Source organism: Eurosta solidaginis, chromosome 3, assembly GCF_040869045.1.
Source record: "Eurosta solidaginis isolate ZX-2024a chromosome 3, ASM4086904v1, whole genome shotgun sequence".
NCBI lineage: Eukaryota > Metazoa > Arthropoda > Insecta > Diptera > Tephritidae > Eurosta > Eurosta solidaginis.
In genome coordinates this window covers 225,450,626-225,469,499 of record NC_090321.1, presented here as the reverse complement: position 1 = coordinate 225,469,499, position 18,874 = coordinate 225,450,626, and the positions used below count along the sequence as shown (strand labels likewise).

Here is an 18,874-nt window from a genome sequence, read left to right as displayed (position 1 = left end):
ATTTCGCCCATTTTCACAGAAAACAGTTATCATCATAGAAGAAATGCCCTTACGAAATTTGACATGGATTGGTAAATTTTTGTTCGACTTATGGCATTAAAAGTATTCTAGACAAATTAAATGAAAAAGGGCGGAGCCACGCCCATTTTGAAATTTTCTTTTATTTTTGGATTTTGTTGCATCATATCATTACTGGAGTTGAATTTTGACATAATTTAAAATTTGACTTAAAAAAAAATGTTTTTTTTAAGTGGGCGTGTTCGTCATCCGATTTTGCTAATTTTTATTTGGCACACATATAGTAATATGAGTAACGTTCCTGCCAAACTTCATCATGTTATCTTCAACGACTGCCAAATTATCTCAATATTTACTCAAGTTATCGTGTTAACGGACAAACGGACAGACGGACGGACATGGCTCAATCAATTTTTTTTTCGATACTGATGAGTTTGATATGCAAGTCTATATCTATCTCGATTCCTTTATACCTCTACAACCAACCGTTATCCAATTAAAGTTAATATACTCTGTGTGCAAAACACGCTGAGTATAATTACGTCACTTAAGTTATATGTACGTCTATAGTATAACCTTATATAACCATAACCTGAAACAATTTCGGAAATCACGTACAGCATCCGTACAAAAATTTAAATTACTAATTGGATATACATTTAGCGAAAAACTAATTTAAATATTTTTCAAATTTTCACCAAAAGGATGCAACAGCCACACGCAATAAAGTTGGTCGATTCCGAAGGCCAACATTCTTGCGTTCACTCTCAACATCCATCAAAAATCGTGGTAGCCATGGAAGTTTTCCTCAGCATGCCAACACTAACGCTGGTAGCAAGGTTACACTAGACGCTGGCGTACTAGAGGTTTGGGAAATCAAAAATTCGTATACTATAAATAAGGTAATACTAATTTACAATTTTCCTGATTTTTTGCCTCGTTTAATATATAAAGATTTGCATTGATGGACCATATGGTGCACCATCGAGTCATATATTTGGCGCCCAACATGCCGTTCTCATTGGAACTGGTATTGGTGTTACACCATTCGCTTCAATATTACAATCAATCATGCATCGTTATTGGAAGGCACGACACACTTGTCCACGTTGTCATTTCGAATGGGCTAGTGATATACCAAAAACAGTAATGAATTTACGTAAAGTCGATTTTTTTTGGATTAATCGCGATCAACGTTCATTTGAATGGTTTGTAAATCTATTGTCACAATTGGAAATCGAACAAGCGGAGTTGGGTGGCCCAATGGAGAGGTATGCGTCGTTTGTTATTTGTATGTTGTATGATTATTATTTGTTGTAATATTGTAGATTTCTCGATATGCATATGTACATCACAAGTGCTCTACAGCGCACTGATATGAAAGCGGTAGGATTGCAGTTGGCTCTAGATTTATTGCATGAAAAGGTATTTGCAATGTTTTCGTTATACATTTATTACGTTTAATACTTATTAGGCCCGGTTTTTCAGTACAAGTTCAACTCAGTTTGTCAGTTAAACTACGCTTAAACTTATTCTGCAGTTTTTCAGTCTACTTTAACTGAAGTTTAAGCTAAGCTTAAGCGGCCGATCTGCCAGGGTTAAACTCTAGTTAATCTATCAGTTATTTGCGTTCGTACGAAATGGCGTCGAATATACCCAACAAGCATTCGGGCTTGAGTACCATTAGAGTTCATGTTGACAACTAGGCGTACTTCTAAAATCTCAAAAGTTGTTTCGAAACAGTGGCTTAGCTCGAGAATCATAGCGTACTCAGCAAAATAGGCAATTACTTAATATACATCATTTATCCACCCTGTCGGAAAATCAACAAAAGAAAATAAGTCAGCTATTACTTAAGTTGAAAAAATGTAATTAACAACTTGCGGCTCTCTAACTGGACTCAAATGTATGATTCAATGATGTTGATGTAGGATCTTCGGTGTGGCAGGCCGAGCACGCGAACATCACACTACGGCGGCCGCCTATATAATTTATTCTACCAACCAGGTGTTTATTTCTCACAATAAACAGCTGTTGGTTTTGGTGGTACCACCTTGGCGATTTTTTTAAACTCTACCTCAACTCGATATATAAGCCGTCATCCAGTGAGTTTTGCAGCTCCGGTTCACGCTCAATTCTCACGGGAATGTTCTGGATCATTGAGATATTTGAGAAGCAGAGATCGTGATATTTTCGCACACGTGAAATGTGATAGGCAGATGTGGCCGCTGTTTTTAATTTAACTCATACGGCGAAAGGCTAAGCAGCGACATCTATTTTTCAAAAAGTAGGTTTATTAAAGGCAGCGTTGGCAAACTAAAGACAAGTAATTAACGAATTATCTGGCTCACAAATTGAACCAGAATTCAATCTGGATTTATCTGGCTCAAATCGTTGTTGTTGCATTTACATGCAAAATTATTTATCTGTCTCAGGATCTTTGCCACCGGATGATGGCTATAATGTAAGATATCAACTGGAAAAATGGGTTGAATATTCATTTGAGTACTGTACATCATTGTGAATGATGACTAAGTGTGATATCTTATCTGTCAACTGGCTGACAGGATGTTCAATATGGCTACTTTTTAGCGTTTTGACAGGGTGTTCAATATGGCGGCGCCTATCTTCAGCGGGTGATAGAAAGAGATACAGAATGAGACAGCGATAGTCAATTACAAATCAGGTGATCCAATCACTTACTCCAAGCTGGAAAAAGAAGCGGTAAAGATGGATTTGATGGTGAATGAGGACAAAACGAAGTACCTGCTGTCATCGAGCAAAGAGTCAGCGCATATGCGCCTTGGCAACCACGCTACTGTTGGCAGCCATAATTTCGAAATAGTAAAAGACTTCGTTTATTTGGGAACCAGCATCAACACTAGCAACAACATCAGCACTGAAATCCAGCGAAGAATCAATCTTGCCAATAAATGCTACTTTGGACTAGGTAGGCGAACGAAAATCATACTTTACAAGTCACTTATCGTACCCGTCCTGCTATATGGGGCAGAAGCATGGACCATGACAACAGCAGATGAAGCGGCTTTGGGAGTGTTCGAGAGAAAAGTTCTTCGAAAGATTTATGGACCTCTACGCGTTGGCGATGGCGAGTACCGAAGAAGATTTAATGATGAGCTGTACGAGCTATACGCAGACATCAACATAGCCATGTTATGCGAATGAAAGATGATGCTCCGGCCAAGAAAGTGTTTCTATCGGAACCCGCCTATGGAAGCAGAGGTAGAGGGCGGCCCCCACTCCGTTGGAAGGACCAGGTGGAAAACGATTTAAACTCCCTTGGTGTGACCAATTGGCGCCGGTTGGCGGAGCGAAGGAGCGACTGGCGCGCCTTGTTGGACGGCCATAACCGTTTAGACGGTTAAGCGCCAATTAAGTAAGTAAGTAAGATCCAATCACTTTGGAATTTTGAAGTCTATGCAGAAGATATCACACTTAGTTATCATTCACAATGCTGTACATTTCTCAAAATCTCAAAATTAGGATAATAATTGGAAAACATTAATGACGTTGGAGATCAACTGGAAAACTTTTAATTTTACAAAATTTCTCAATGGTTGGATAGTGACTGGAGCATGAAGTTGGATATCAACTCGAGAACTATCTGGTTTAAGAATAATTAAATAATGACGTTGGATATCACTTCCAGAACTAGATATATATTTCGCGGGAGAATTTTTTCCATGTTTGTTGGGTAAAAAAAATCCAGCTGTTGCCGTATCTACAAATTATCTAGATAATAGGGGGACTCATGAAAGCATATAAACTTATAAGGTGTAAAATTATATCCATTTACACACGCTATTATATGAACGCACCTAGTAATACTCTTGATAAACTTGATTGTTTATCAGCTGTATTATTGCCAAACAAAATTTTTTTGATTGTTATACAAAATGCCAAAATTAAGTGAAAAATCAAAACTAAAACGCCTTTACTTGCTGATATTGGAGATTTCTGATGAAAATGCCTGCTGTAATGTCTGCAAGGTTGCATTCCTTTGAGTTTACCGCGTTTACACAATGAAATGTGCGCGTAAATTTATACAAATTGTGTAAAAGATTTTTCATACAAAATTTGACAGCTCGATTACGCACTAGATAAATTTATACGTTTACACACTTTATAAGGCATTTATACGGTTACATGAGTCCCCCTAATAAAAAAAACCAATGTTGCTGCACAAATCAGCATAGCCCAAAGGCGGCCTTAAACTGTGACTGAAAAACTTCTCAGTAGTTTAACTGGAGTTTAGTTAGGTTGAACTGGCCGATCCATGAGGACCTCACATAGACTGATTGAGTCCGTAGTGTTACCAGAAGTTTGTTTTAACGACCAAACAGAAAAAACCTATCAAAAATTAGGACCTATGTTATAAAATAACTCCGTTCTCTTGGCAAATACTAGGAGCTTCCTAGGACTTAAGCCACTTGCTGCTTCTAGATCTGACAGCTGTATCACTCCTAATAGCTGGAGTCTTAGCCTGGCAAGTGCAGGGCACGAGCACAGAACGTGATCGATCGTTTCCTCCTCCCACCCGCACTTCCTAAATTTGCTATCACCGACCAAGCCTAATTTAAAGGCATGTGACGCCAGAAGGCAGTGTCCAGTCAGAATACCCGTCATGAGTCTACAGTCCTCTCTTTTTAATGATAGAAGCAACTTTGTTAGTCTAAGGTTGTAAGACCTACACATAATCTTCGACACTTTACAGCCCCGCGCTTGAACCCACGCCTTTCCCGCTTGGTCGATCATGTGCACCTCTCGCCTTCGCTTAATCTCGCCCAGTCAATTGGGACGTCTACGGAGCAAGCTTCAAAGGATGCGCCCTTTTTAGCTAGTTCGTCCGCTTTTTCATTCCCATCTATTCCCATATGCCCTGGGACCCAATATCGATGTATGCTTCTCCCCGTCCCGATTTTCTCCAGACTGCTTACACTCTAACACGCATTTAGATGATGTGCTATGCGAGATTATAACCTTAATTGCTGCTTGACTGTCAATATAAAAGTTAACACGGTTGCAGCTTAAGCTATTCTCTTCAAGGGTCTCAACTGCTTTGGTTACGGCTAATATTTCCGCTTGGAAAACGCTACAGTAATCCGGCAGCCTGTAGGATCTGCTTATTTCCGGATCAGCACAGTATACCGCAAACCCTACTCATTCCACTACCTTGGAACCATCTGTGTACACATGTATCGCCTCGTCCGCAATTTGGCGCACCCTTGCACCAACCGTCCACCTCTATTGTGGCCTTAAGATCTCCCTCGAAGCGCAGATAGGGAATCAGGTACTCTGTTCGTCCTGTGATTGATGACGCTATACTACTATGGCCATATGGTCGGCGCTCAAGCTGCCCCGAGGCACCGAGCCTGGTTGCAGTTGTTAATGCTATGTTCTTTGCTACCACGTTTACAGTTGGAATGTGCAGAATGGCATAGAATGCAGCCGTCGGGGTTGTTTTCAGGGCTCCCGTAATGCTTAGCATCGATAGTCTGCATACCCCCTCTAATTTCTTGAGGTATATTGTTTTTTGTGTGGCTTTACACCAAACAAGAACTCCATAGTATAGAATAGGGCTTACAATCGCTGTAAAAGCCCAATGAGAAAGAGAGGACGATAAGCCCCACGTACACCCCAGCATTCTTTTACATGCATGGAGTGCCGTTGAGGACTTCTTCACCCTCTCCTCCACGTTGAGCTTCCATAACAGCTTACTGTCTATGATGATTCCTAGATATTTTGTGCAAGGTTTCCCCTGTAAGGTCACCCCTCCTAACTTAGGCCTGGTCCAATTTGGGACCTTGTACCTCTTTGTATACAAGACGTCTTCTCCGCATTGACTTTCAACCCGACATTAGATGTCCAGGTATGGAGTTAAAATTTGACTAGAGTTTAAGCAAGCTTAGTTTAAGCTTAACTTAACCAACCACTGATAAACCGGGCCTTAGTGTTCTAGGATTATCAATTCCAAACGCTAATTAAAACAAAGTTATCAAGTTTGGCAGTGATGTTTCTAACTAATTTGCTAAAATATATTTTTTCTTCACACATTAATCTTTCAGGGTAAACGCGATCTCATAACTGGCCTGAAGACGCGCACCAATGCCGGCCGCCCAAATTGGGATAAGGTCTTCAAACAGTTGCTGGCACAAAAGAAAGGCAAAATTACGATATTCTACTGCGGCCCACCGCAGCTTGGTAAAACACTGCGTTATAAATGCGATCAGTATGGTTTTGCATTCCGCAAAGAGTGCTTCTAAAATACGAATAAATTATTTTTTATAAATTTTCTTTTATATTGTAGTGTATAAATTTGGTTTTTGCACATTTTGTATTTGTAGATTATATTGTTGATACTTTGCACTTAAAAGTAATATTTTAGTTAATAATCCTAGAACTACATATTATGGTTTTGGCTTTGCAAGGTAATAATTGTTGAATTGTAAGTAGTGCTAAATACCTCATAATGATATTTTGATGTATTTTTGAAAAAAAAAAATGTTTACGTTAATCAATTATTTATTTTTCTAAAAATATTACTCGAAATAAATACAAATAAGGTTATCCCTATATAAACGGCCGAAATCAATTAAAATAAGTTAAAGAAAGAAATTTAATTTTCTTAGAAAATTTAAACAATTTTTACACGCATATGTAACTAGGAATTCAATAGCATATAATTTTTTGCACAGCGATCAACTCAAAGAATCGAAGTGTTCAGCAAAGGCAAATTTTTGATTGACTTGGGGAAATATAATTGCTCCATAACTTTAAAACTTAAGATTTTGGATAAAGCTCCCTATTAATCTAGGTGTCCGATATGCAAGTAAAAATATATTTCGAGCACCAAATTCTAATGCCTTTGCCAAACTGCGAAATTTGTGGCCGCTGGCATTACCGTTTTTCTCTCAATAGTTATTTCTTCATCTGTTACATTGTCTACATTATAAAACTTACGCAATTCAGCTATGGCTTGTTCTTCGATTTGTGTTAGCGCTAACGATTTGCTGCGCATTCGCTCATAATAATCACGCTGCTTACGTTCGTCGGCAAGTATACGTGAAAAACTATTATCTGTATTATTTTGGGCACTACTGTTGTTACAGTTATTGCCACCGGCAGCAACTCGCATCATATTTGCGAATGATGTTGGATCGGCAATACTGCCAGTGGGCGGCGAAACCGAATATGTACCTGTCTGTGGTAATATTCCCCAGGCGTTAGTTTGTGATGTTGGCACATTCACTGGTGAACTTTCTGTTACTGTTGGTGTTTTCACTGGCGCACGCCATGAAGTATTCGACTCTGAAGAGAGACGTTTACGTTGTTTTTGTGAAAGTTTATCACGCGAAGGAGGTGTAAAGTCAGCTAAATTTAAACTGTAACCTTTAATTGGTGTGTGTATAGTTTCCTCTCTATCGGGCGTTACTGGTTCAACAGATTTTGATGATCTTGTGCTTGGTGTCAATGGCGAGTTACTGTCGACTTTCGTTTTAATCAGCGAAATGTATTCCACTTCTGATTTAGTTTCACCTTTTAAAATACTATTAATGTTTGGTGAAATTTCTAACATTGGGCGCTTTTTCTGATCTTTTTTATCCGTAACTTTCATCCAAGAACGTGCTTCAGCTTGTATCTTTTCGCTTTCTTCAGCAGCTTCCTTTATCACCTTAGATTGATTGCCTTGTGATGATTTTGAATTATTTTCATCCATGTTCATAGACACTATCATTGAGGATATGGCTTCCAACTCGTACTGCCGCTTAGCATTTGTGGTATTTTTACTTTTTTTCGACTTTTGTTTGTTGAGTGTTTTTTGTTGCGCTCCCTTCAAGAAATAAAGAAAAAATTATAAAAATAAAACATACACTGTAGAACCTTATATTCTTAAGAATAAAGCTTTATCTAACCCCCATGATAGTTTGCGACTTACTTCATATTCATCCATGCGGTATTCTAAGTCCACTTGAAAATCATCTACAAAACTTAACAACAATTCATCATCCACTGCATCTGAGTCGGGCGTAATAATACGATAATCAAAAACATCTTTAAACATATTTCTGTAGTGCGTATTTATGCACTTAAGCGCTTCAGGCTCACATATGTCCAAACTTTTAAAATTTAAAATTCTTGCCAAGTTTTGGCAAATAAAGTCCAAGCATCCATTTTTTAAAATATCGCAATTATACGTACATGCGAAATCTAGCATTTCTCCACATTTGCGAATATTTACCTTGTCTAATATTAAAATTTCACAAACCTTCCGTAAGCGTTCTATAAAAAATTGATCGCAATATACAATCATATTATACAAAAATGATTCTGGGAAATTTTGCTTGCGAAATTGTTCAACGTCAGAGCTATATAGGAACTCCACAATGGGTCGCATATACTCAGGCGGTATGGTACTCAAATTAATCGTATTTTGTTCGGCCCAGGTATGTGTGAACATCATGTTAAAGTAGTCGAGACGCGCAACTAATATGCATTTATGTGCTGGTAAAATTACATCATCGCCGCATATGATTCGGACGTCATAGAGTTCGGGAAAATCACTATGATATATACGGCTGAACCGATATTTGGATTTATCTGCTATTTGTGGCAAGTGGAATGGTGACTTCTGCAGGAAGCTTTTAAATAAATAATTCATTTGACATTACGATATGATCAAGGGAATTAAAACTAATTTCTTACACACCTCTGCAAAAAACTAGCCAGATTTTGTAATTTAAACTTTTCCACGAAACGCAAAAATAGTCGACAGACATCGATACGCTCCACCGGACAGTCAGGACCTAAGCTATGTTGAATGTTATCCAAATCTATAACAAAAATAAAAACGCATATAATATAATATAAACACAGTACAGCAGGCTGTTGTCGATACTTTAATGAATGAATAATTCCAAGTCAGAATTAATGAAGAAAAGTTCATATAATAAATTAAAAACCCATTTTTGATATTTTTTTAAGCAGGAAGGCTTAAGTCTTATATAAATTCTCTTTAAGTAAAAAGGATTTCCTAGGTTACTATAATTACTTACCGCCTTCATTTGGAAATTGGTTTGTGTAAATATGCTTCAACAGCAGCTCAAACATTTTCCCGGTCAAAAATTTGAAATTCAAATGGACATGCTCATCTTGATATGATTTTAAAATCTCTCTCAAACCAGGCGCACGCGCATATACGATAAGTTTGTGTGCAGCATATGTTTCGCTATCGACATGGAACACCACATCGTGTACAGCATCGCATTCATCCATATCGTTGTATAATTTTTTAAAACTATATTCTTCTGGTGTCAACTTCGGTGATTTAAAATATTTCATTTGTGATTCTTGTAGCACTCCAAATGATGTGAAATCATCATCACAGAATATATCAACAGCTCGATCGATATTCGAAAATCTTTGCAATTCGATACGTATGATATGATCTTTAGAGATTTCCGTTCTATTCTGATCACAACTACTCCAAATATTGGCTGTTGATGATGGATGCTTTTGACTTTCACTTTTCACCATAAACGCTGGAACTGGTACCTGTTGACATTTGCCCTTATATACATCCCCTTGTGATAGTATAAGAACTTCATTGGCTTTGTAGAAAATTTTGTCAATTTGCGAAACACGTATGTGTGAAAAATTACATCTGCAATTGAGATAACATTAAATTGTAGAAAGTGACTGTTCATGTTATTACTACAAACCTGTAGAAATGTTGAGTCGTTTCATACCAAAGAAATATTACATTGGTCTGTGTTAGCATTAGAAGCTTCAGAGCAGTAGCAGTGCCCTTTCCAGACTTTGTAGAATCACCACCAACAACAGAAATGCTTTTCAAGGCCTCAAAACTGAAAAGAGATTATTAAAATCCTTCGACAAACATATGAAAGCCCGTAGACATGTTCTGTATTTCACTATCTAATGAAAATAAAGAGTTATCCCATCGGTTTGATGGAATCCGTACATAGTATCCATTTGGAAGATCTACAATAAAATACGCAGACCATGTCATTCTAGGGATGCCTTAGCACTGTTGTTGTTGTAGCGATAAGGTTTCTCCCCGAAGTCTTTGGGGAGTGTTATCGATGTGAAGGTACTTTGCCGAATACAGATCCGGTACGCTCCGGCAACACAGCACCATTCAGATGCTAGCCCGACCATCTCGGGAACGATTTATATGGCCACATTAAACTTTCATCCATCCCTCCCCACCCTCTAGTGTCATGAGGAGCTTGGGGTCGCCAGAGCCTCGTCGGTTAGTGAAACAGGATTCGCCACGGATAGGTGAGGTTGACAATTGGGTTTGGAGAAGCTATATATTGCGCTACACAGTCCCTTGAATCTGGTATTTTAGTCGCCTTTTACGACAGGTATGCCTTAGCACTCGTAAAGAGCTCTTTCGAATTCTTTTCTAAAACATCCCACCATAAGCTGCTTCTTGAATGTCTGTATCTATTATACATTGCTCAACAAATTATAGTTTTTTCGATAATTGTTTATTTGATGTATGATTCATTCTTTATGCTTTCGATGTCTAGCTCGTAACGCTTCCTTCTGTTTTCAGACCAATCAGATAGGCCACATGTATCAGAAAAATTACTCCCAAAAGCTTTGTGAATGCTCTTTATTGCCGACTTTTTGATTATGAATCTGGTTCGTCCCGGTATTAAGACCCAACTGACGTGGAAACGGGTATCGTACACTAGCAGTTTATCTAATTTTAGAAAAAGTTTCGCCCCCATCCAATAGATGCGATTAATCTCACCGGGTTTATGTGTTATTTTAATAAAATGAACTGTGGAACATGTCTTTTATGGGTAGAAAACCGAAGAATACTTACTTCGGCGGCTTAATTGATTTTAATTTTCCATTGAAATATAATAGAATGTTTTTATCTTTAGTATGTACTACAGTTGCTGCATTATTTCCTTCCACAAAATCTATTACGGTTTTTGAGGGCAGTTTCAACTGAAAATGGTTTAACAGATTAATATGCTTTTATCAATAATTAATATTTAACTTACTTGCTTGGGCAAGGGTACAGTTTTTACACGCTCATCCATACCCATTTGACCATAATTCGTACCCCACATATAAATGCACTCATCTGAGTATGCGATTGAATGGTAGTCTCTTGCAATTACACGCACAAGACCTATGACAATTAAGTCTCTCAGTGTGACAACCTCACGAAATGTTGATAATTTATCACCAGCATCACGTATGCCCAATTGTTTATCTTCATTCAAGCCACACGCAAATACTTTGGATCGATTTGTTAGTAAAAGTGAATGTTTACGCGAAACACTTATGCATATTAAATGTTCACCAGTGTTCTTGATAGGTACTTTAACTTTTTTTGGTGCAGCTAAGCTGTGCTCACCACCAACACCTGCAATAAAGAAAACAAGAGGAGTTATAAAAGTTGATTTGATGCACAATAAAATGTTTTGCATGTAATAAAAATGTACCTAAACGACCACCTTCTCCATGCCCTACAGCATAAAGCAGTCCCTTTTTATCCAAAAAGAAACTATGATAGGCGCCAAGCGATACCGATTCAATTGATATGTGCTCCTTGCGAAAGAAGTCTACTGATTGTGGGGTGTTAGTCGGTTCTGCATTGCCGGTACCTAAATTATAATTTTTATTCGTGCCCCAAACTAAAAGTTCATTGCTGTTTGGACTGAAAATGAAAGAAAAAAATATTATATCGCATTTTTCGTAATGAATGCAAAATAGTTTAAGCGAAATAATATATCAAAGAGTCTGCAATATGCTGATGATAAGTGTTTTAATTAGACTTAACAAACGTGAAGTTCTGCCTTCTCTGAATTGGATAGATGTGCCAGAAGTGGATCACCGAATAAACAAGAGTTTTCGCACCTTGGTAGCGCCGTCAATGCTGTTGTTGTTGTTGTAGCAGTGCTTCGCCCCACCCAATAGGTGCTACCCATCACAAATTGTCATCAATATCCTCTAAGTCTAAGGAAACTTGCTGTTTCAACAGGGGTGGACCATAATGAGAGGGGTGTTAGAGGCGTTGGTTCCAAATTACAATTAAAGAGATGGTTGGTGGCATGTGGGGACACATTGCAAGCAGTGCATACATTTTGTATGTCGGGGTTGATTCTGGATAGGTAAGACTTTAACCTCTGTATCCAGATCGAAGTTCAGCAAGAGTGACTCGCGTTTCCCTGGGGAGTGTGCGTTCTCCTTCTGCAAGTTTTGGGTTCCGTTCTTTGAGGACTGGATTCACCGGGCAATTCCTGCCATAAAGGTCCGACTCCTGTTTGTGGAGTTCACTGAGAACCTGCTTGTGTTGTACGGCTGAGTTCTCAGGTGCCGTATTTCCTCATAATGCTTACGGAGATGACTCCTTAAGCCCCTGGGCGGTGTAACCCCATTTAATTTGTTGCGTCCTATAGTGTTATCTACTTTGTACTCTTTACTTTAATTTTTAAAATAATTTTAATTGAGTTTTCGTGTTAACTTAAAATTTTGAATAACTTCAAAAAAAGAAAATTCTAATTAGTTGGAAAATATCTAAACTCAAAAATAAACAAAAATAAATTTTTATACTTAAAATCAAAATAAAAGATTTTTTTAAAATATCAACTTGAATGTTGATATATTGGGCAGGATCGCCAGATATAGAAAATAAAAATTTTCTATATAATTTTGAATAATTTATTTAAACTTTATTTTTTTTAAAAGATATTTTTGATGACTCAAAATATTTTAAATTTTTGATAATTAAAAAATAACTTATATAATAAGAATAAATTTAAAATATAACAAGTATATTTGTTATAAGTAGATAACTCTACATATACTCCCCCTCCAGTGAAACGAATTTTTTTTTAATGTTAATAATTTTGTGTTGATTGCGTAAAAAGTTTATGTTGGTATTGATGTAAGTACTCAATCTTTTGATGATTCGACGTACTTGATAGCTTATTTTAATTGGTGTTATGTTTAGTTATTGTATTAATATTTTACGTATATCAATATTTGGTTGTTATTGCTGTTGTTGAGGTTAAAAATAACTTAATAGCTGTATGTTAAATATTGTTGTTGTTGTTGTAGCAATGTTAAATATTGTCAATTATAATTATGGTTTTCAAGAACCTAGAATGAGGTTGAATTATAGTAGATGGCAACTTTGTGTGCACAATTACTCAAAAATTAAAAACTTGTATTATGCAGAATGTATGTTCAATATATAATTGTACTCTGCATAATGTATGTCCAAGTTGTTGATAAGGAATGAAAAGTTGATTCCTTAATTCGTTTGAGGGTGATATGAAATTGTCATATGATTTTAATTTCAATATGAAAGAATTGATATATGTCAATAAAAATTATTTTAAAAATCTTTTGAGATTTTTTAAAATTCATTGTAATAATTAGTTTGATTTTAAAAATTTGAAGTTATTTCTTTTTTATTTTTTTATTTTTTTGTGTTGTTTTCGAATTGAAAATGAGGTATTTTGGGTTTGAATATTCGTTGTTGTTAGTTCTTGTATACATAATTGATAAATGTATTTACTTATATACTGGAGAAGAAGCTAAGAAATCAAAATATATGTAGTACGTATAGAAGATATTCACTAATAAAAGTAATTAATTTAAAAAAAATTTATATTTGTTTAGGTAAAAATTGTTTGAATAAAAGTAAAAGTATGTTTTAATAATAATAACGTTGGAATAGTGAATTTAAAATTATTCACACACATATGTAAATATGTATGTAAGTATAGAATTAATGTATTATAATTGTTAGTTAATACATATAGAGAGATAGAGTTGTTGTTGTTTTAGATTTTGAGACTACATATGTCTGTATGAGTATGTTGTTGATCAATTGAATGATCAATAATAAAAATTTTTTACACTAGAAATTTGTTTGTTTGATTTTTACTATTTTTAGTATCCGTTCTTGAACCTTTTGTTTTGTTTGTTTCTGTTCTGTTTTTAGTTGATTTGATTTTTCGTCTGTTACTTTTGTATCAATTTCTTATTAGCAATTTTTTTTTTGATGATCTGTCTCTTTAAGATTGGTTCTGGTTGATTAGTTATTCACTGTTTTGTTCTATTTATTCTTAACCGTATTGCAGTTGAATCGATTTTAATGCAACAAAGAGTTATAGCTTAGATTTTGAGTTTGGAGAAAGTGACACGTAAATGATTCGATTCTGAAAGTTGATGATTGTGTACTTTGATAAGCGATGAGAGTTGAAGTAGCGTCATTTCACGGTCTTTTGGGGACAAATTTGAATGCTTTCACTTCGAAGTTATTAGAGGTGAAAGTTTTTTAATGTTTTCATCAGTATACGATGATGGAATGTTACTTAAATGTAAAATATCTGATGATGGATAAATGTTCATTGGAATTTTCCAGTAATTTTTTTTGTTCTCGTGTACTTATTTCTTCACAATTTTGCTTAATGGCCAAATGATGGTAAGATTGATTAGTACATTTTTTAACAATTTGGATTCTTTGTGCTGATGCCGCTATCACATCTACATTGCAATGCACTTGTAGTATTTTTCGTATTAGTGAAAACATTTTGTTAAATTTGAGTTGAATCTATGCAAGGACATATTTAGTTATCACTTTCAAAATTATGCACTCTTTAAATAATTGTTATCTATATGCACGAAAGCAGCGAAATTTCATAATTTTGTTATCGCGTAAATCGAGAATAGGTCAGAAGGATCGTTGGTAGGATCGCCAGACGTCCCTCCCACAAATTGTTCAATGTGGCCATATTAAATCGTTCCCTATATGGGCGGGCTTACACTTAATAGTGCTTGTTACCGAAACGTACCGGATATATAGTATATCCGGCGAAGGACCATCAATATTGGTAACAATGTTGATGATCTTCAACATCCTTGCCGAGTGTTCTTTATCGCTACAAGAAGGTTTAATAGTAAGCTGAACCATTTCGGGAATGATTTGTTATAACCACATGCGACCTTCTTGGCCACCCCAGCGGGTTAGGGGGTCAGAATATTCCCGCGGTAGGTATGCCTGTCGTAAGAGGCAACTAAAATACCAAATTCAAGGGGCTGTGTAGCGCAACGCTTCAGGTTGCCAGCGCAACATATAGCTTCTCCAAACCCAATTGTCAATCCCGAGATGGTCGGGCTAGCACCTTAATGGTGATTTGGTACCGGAGCGTACCGGATCTGTATCCGGCAAAGGATCGTTACATTGATAACACTCCCCAAAGCCTTCGGGGAGCAACCTTATCGCTACAACAACAACAACCTTCTTGGCCATACCGCCCTCCCACCCCCTAGATCCATGAGGGGTTCGGGGTCGCCATAGCCTCGACTGTTAATGAAACAGGATTCGCCACGGATAGGTGAGGTTGACAATTGGGTTTGGAGAAGCTATATATTGCGCTGGCAACCTGAAAGGGCTGCGCTGCACAACCCCTTGAATCTGGTACTTTTGACGCCCCTTACGACAGGCATATCTACCGCTGGTATATTCTGACAAAATCCCGAGTCACTCCGGTACATAGAACCGGCTGCCTTGGGAAGCGCCTAACCCGCTCTATAGTCACACTGTAAATTAAGGCTACCTAACTTACACATTTGAATAGATAGAAATATCACGCGCCCGACAAACATACTGTAAAGCACTGCGTGTGTCTTCATCTAGCATATCTGGACTAGCGCCATATCGTAAAAGCAGTACAGCACAATCAATGCAGCCATAATAAATGGCACGATGTAGGGCACTACTACCAGACTCAAAGTCACGGCTATTAATTATGGCACCCTGAAAGTATAAGGTTAAATATAAACTCCTGCCGGGCTAATTAACCCTTTGATGTCAAATGTTGCTTATAGGCAACATTGTCTGTTTTCGGTTATATTTCCTACAGGGTATGTTATTTTTGCTAACGGTTTTTTTTCGATGAAATTTGTGTGTATAAGCATTTCTTTACGAAGTTATATTTTGAAGAGCTTTGCAAGTGTTTAATTGCGAGGTAGTTAAAATAAGTCTCAAGCGTGTGCAAAAGAAAGTGAAAAAAAAGGTTTTACAAAAGTTCATATAAAAAAGTCAAGACTGGAAATTTTTTCTTAAAAACTGAATACTATTATAAATAAAAGGTAAGTAAATTAAATAACGTTTGCAATACTTTAAAAAATTGTGTATTGTTTTGTGAGGAATTTTATGAACACAATGTTGCTTATAGGCAACATTTGTCTGTAGTAGCTCAGGAAGAAACTATTATCAACAATTAGATTTTTTTTAGAGATGCACCCAAAAGGTCTCACAGAATCTGAAATAAAACAAATAATCAATTTCGACCATTTGAACCATTTTGAACGTCCACGTCAATGGCACTACGCTACCGACTGTCTTACACCCCAAAATCTTGGGTGTGACGTTCGTTTGAGCATACGGCCGCAATTGTACCGAAAATCCAGAGCCGTAATAAAGTTCTCAAATCTCTTGCTGGCAGTACTTGGGGAAAAGATAAAGAAACGCTCATTACCACTTACAAAGCAATTGGCCAGCCGATTGCATGCTACGCGTCCTCGATATGGTCGCCAAGCCTAAAGATTACCCACTGGAAGAAGCTACAGGCCTGCCAAATAATGCCCTCAAAACCGCCACGGGTTGTCTCCTTATGCCCCTAGAACACCATCTACATAATGAGGCGAGAATACTCCCAATAAAGGAAAGAAATGAAATGCTAACCAAACAGTTTCTGTTGAATACCCAGAAACCTGGGCATCCCGACAGACACCTGATTGATGGGCCAACACCGCCCAGGGGCTTAAGGAGTCACCTCCGTAAGACGGCACCTGAGAACACAGCCGTATGAAGCCAAAAACCATAAGCAGGTCCTTGGTGAACTCCATAAACAGGCGTCGGACCTCTATGTCAGGAATTGCCCGGTGAATCCAGTACTCAAAGAGCAATACCCTAAACTTGCGGAAGAGGAACGCACACTCCCTATGTAAACGCGAGTCACTCTAGTCCCACTTCGATGAGGATACTGTAACAGGTTAAACTCTTTAACTATCCAGAATCAACCCCGACATAAAAAATGTATGCCCTGCTTGCAATGTGTCCCCACATGACACCAACCATCTCTTCAATTGTAATGTGGAACCAGCTCCTCTAACACCTCTCTCATTATGTGGTCCCCCCTGTTGAAACAGCAAGTTTCCTCGAACTCCCGTTAGAGGACATTGATAACAATTTGTGATTCGTCAGACCTATTGGATGGGGCAAAGCACTGCTACAACAACAACAACAACAACAGGGCGTCCGTCGACAACCCTTTCAAGTATGGAATCAGATTCACCGCCATCAGCTTCTCCAATACCATCTAATGTTTCGAATACTGGATCACCAAGTCCACCATCTGCAGTAACACGATTATACATTTCGAAACCTCCAAAATCAATGCGTCTAGATGGAGACCGCCATTGGCTGGAATGGGGAGCAAAAGGAAGGTACCGATTATGCCAAACCGGCATTATAATGTCAAGATGTCAGGTACACTTGTGTTGTATCCCACAAAAAAATTGTTTTGTTTCATACAACACATAAAATGTAATAAAAATTAATAAAAATGATATAAAGTTCAAAATTCGGTTTTATTTTACAATTTACCACCATGGCGCAATGTTGCTTATAAGCAACATCTTATAACGGTAATTCCAAAAGGGATAGATACTTGAAATAGATATCAGTTCATATTCAAAGCTCAACTAATAACCCTATATATTAAACATATTTTTAATCGCACCCACTTTAATTATGACATCAAAGGGTTAAAGCAGAATCATACCTGATTAAGCAACCATTCCAATATCGAATAACGATTAACCGATGCAGCCAAATGCACGGCCGAGCGACCCTTTAAATTCGAAAACAAAATATTGAAAACATAAAAGGTTTTGGGACCAATGGATTAAAACATTACCAGATCGTCCACAATATCCGCGTAGTTAGCACACGTTTTTGCTATAAAGGCTCCAAGCTGCTCATCCTCAATTGAACGTTTGGTTAATGCTGCAGTTATCCGATTACCATGTTTTAAATAACCACATTTACATGTACAATCGTATTCATAATTGTTGGGGTTGAAAAGTGATGGTTTGCCTGACGCCATTGTCACGGTGCTCTTATTTTTGGCTTCCTGCTCAATAAGCTGGTCAGTTATTTCACAATTGGGACACGCTTTAATTACAAATGTATTTCAAATTTTTTTATTTTGCTTACTTGTTTTTCTATATCTCTTTACCCAATTGCACAAATATGTAAATCATTGTAAATTTTACCAAGTAGCGCAACTAACAGCTGATCGGTGAAAATTCGCACATTCACACGCACAGTTCTCGACTCAGTTTCAAAACAAAACTTTAGATTATTTAATTCAAATTTTAAAGTGAGATAATCCTTACATATTTATTTATACAGAATATATATGGCGTTTTTGTTGCTATTAAAACAATAGTTTTATTTATATTAAAGCTTTTATCATTTTTTTTTTAACTTCGAAAAATCTCCGAACACCATTCCTTCATTATATGACATTCGACTGCCTAGTCCACTGCCTTCCACTCTATTCGCAACATAACCTCTACTTAAGCTGCCAAACTATATAGTAAACAATGATGTAAATCATAGTGTACAAGTACAAGTGTGTTGACTTCTTTCTGACAGGCACTCGCTTAAGTGAGCATAAAGGGAAAATCTGGGTTGCCATTGTTGTTTCGGTTGAAAACGGTCAATTAGGTTTCTGTGCACACCCGTAAAAGATTGAAACAGGGTTTA

At 37.1% G+C, this 18,874-nt stretch overlaps 2 protein-coding genes across 11 annotated transcripts in view; one reads left to right on the top strand and one right to left on the bottom strand.

Annotated features, from left to right (window-relative positions):
* The window catches only part of Nox (NADPH oxidase), a 69,729-nt gene extending 62,826 nt beyond the window's left edge, over window positions 1–6,903 (top strand). For 8 of the 9 annotated variants that reach the window (XM_067775316.1, XM_067775318.1, XM_067775314.1 and 5 more), the window contains 4 exons: window positions 723–884; window positions 973–1,289; window positions 1,347–1,443; window positions 6,105–6,902. In XM_067775316.1, coding sequence (XP_067631417.1) covers window positions 723–884; window positions 973–1,289; window positions 1,347–1,443; window positions 6,105–6,302 — 774 coding nt within the window. In that variant the 3' untranslated portion in view covers window positions 6,303–6,902. Of the gene's footprint in view, window positions 1–722; window positions 885–972; window positions 1,290–1,346; window positions 1,444–6,104 lie in introns of all 9 variants that reach the window. The other variant, XM_067775319.1, reaches the window with a different exon arrangement.
* LOC137245138 (inhibitor of Bruton tyrosine kinase) lies at window positions 6,322–18,378 on the bottom strand. 2 transcript variants are annotated; one of them, XM_067775326.1, is made up of 12 exons: window positions 18,320–18,378; window positions 18,021–18,236; window positions 17,886–17,954; window positions 15,663–15,853; window positions 11,526–11,740; window positions 11,079–11,446; window positions 10,895–11,022; window positions 9,759–9,902; window positions 9,093–9,700; window positions 8,747–8,870; window positions 7,976–8,678; window positions 6,322–7,870 (listed from the first exon to the last, which is right to left on the bottom strand). In XM_067775326.1, exons 2-12 carry the CDS (start codon window positions 18,207–18,209, stop codon window positions 6,896–6,898), a joined length of 3,714 nt encoding a protein of 1,237 aa, XP_067631427.1. In that variant the 5' UTR covers window positions 18,210–18,236; window positions 18,320–18,378; the 3' UTR covers window positions 6,322–6,895. The 2 variants fall into 2 exon arrangements, with proteins under 2 accessions (XP_067631427.1, XP_067631426.1); XM_067775325.1 differs by lacking the exon at window positions 18,320–18,378 and having other exon boundaries at window positions 6,323–7,870; window positions 18,021–18,311.
* Window positions 18,379–18,874: the final 496 nt, after the last annotated feature.

Bases quoted from the DNA above. Each gene is read 5' to 3' on its own strand.
- LOC137245138 (XM_067775326.1), bottom strand. From the start codon at position 18,209: ATGGCGTCAGGCAAACCATCACTTTTCAACCCCAACAATTATGAATAC. The intron at 11,741-15,662 runs GTAAGTTAGGTA...TTTCATTTTCAG, and splicing joins ATTTCTATCTATTCAAATGT to TCCAAACAGCAATGAACTTT. The intron at 9,701-9,758 runs GTTTGTAGTAAT...TCTCAATTGCAG, and splicing joins ACGACTCAACATTTCTACAG to ATGTAATTTTTCACACATAC.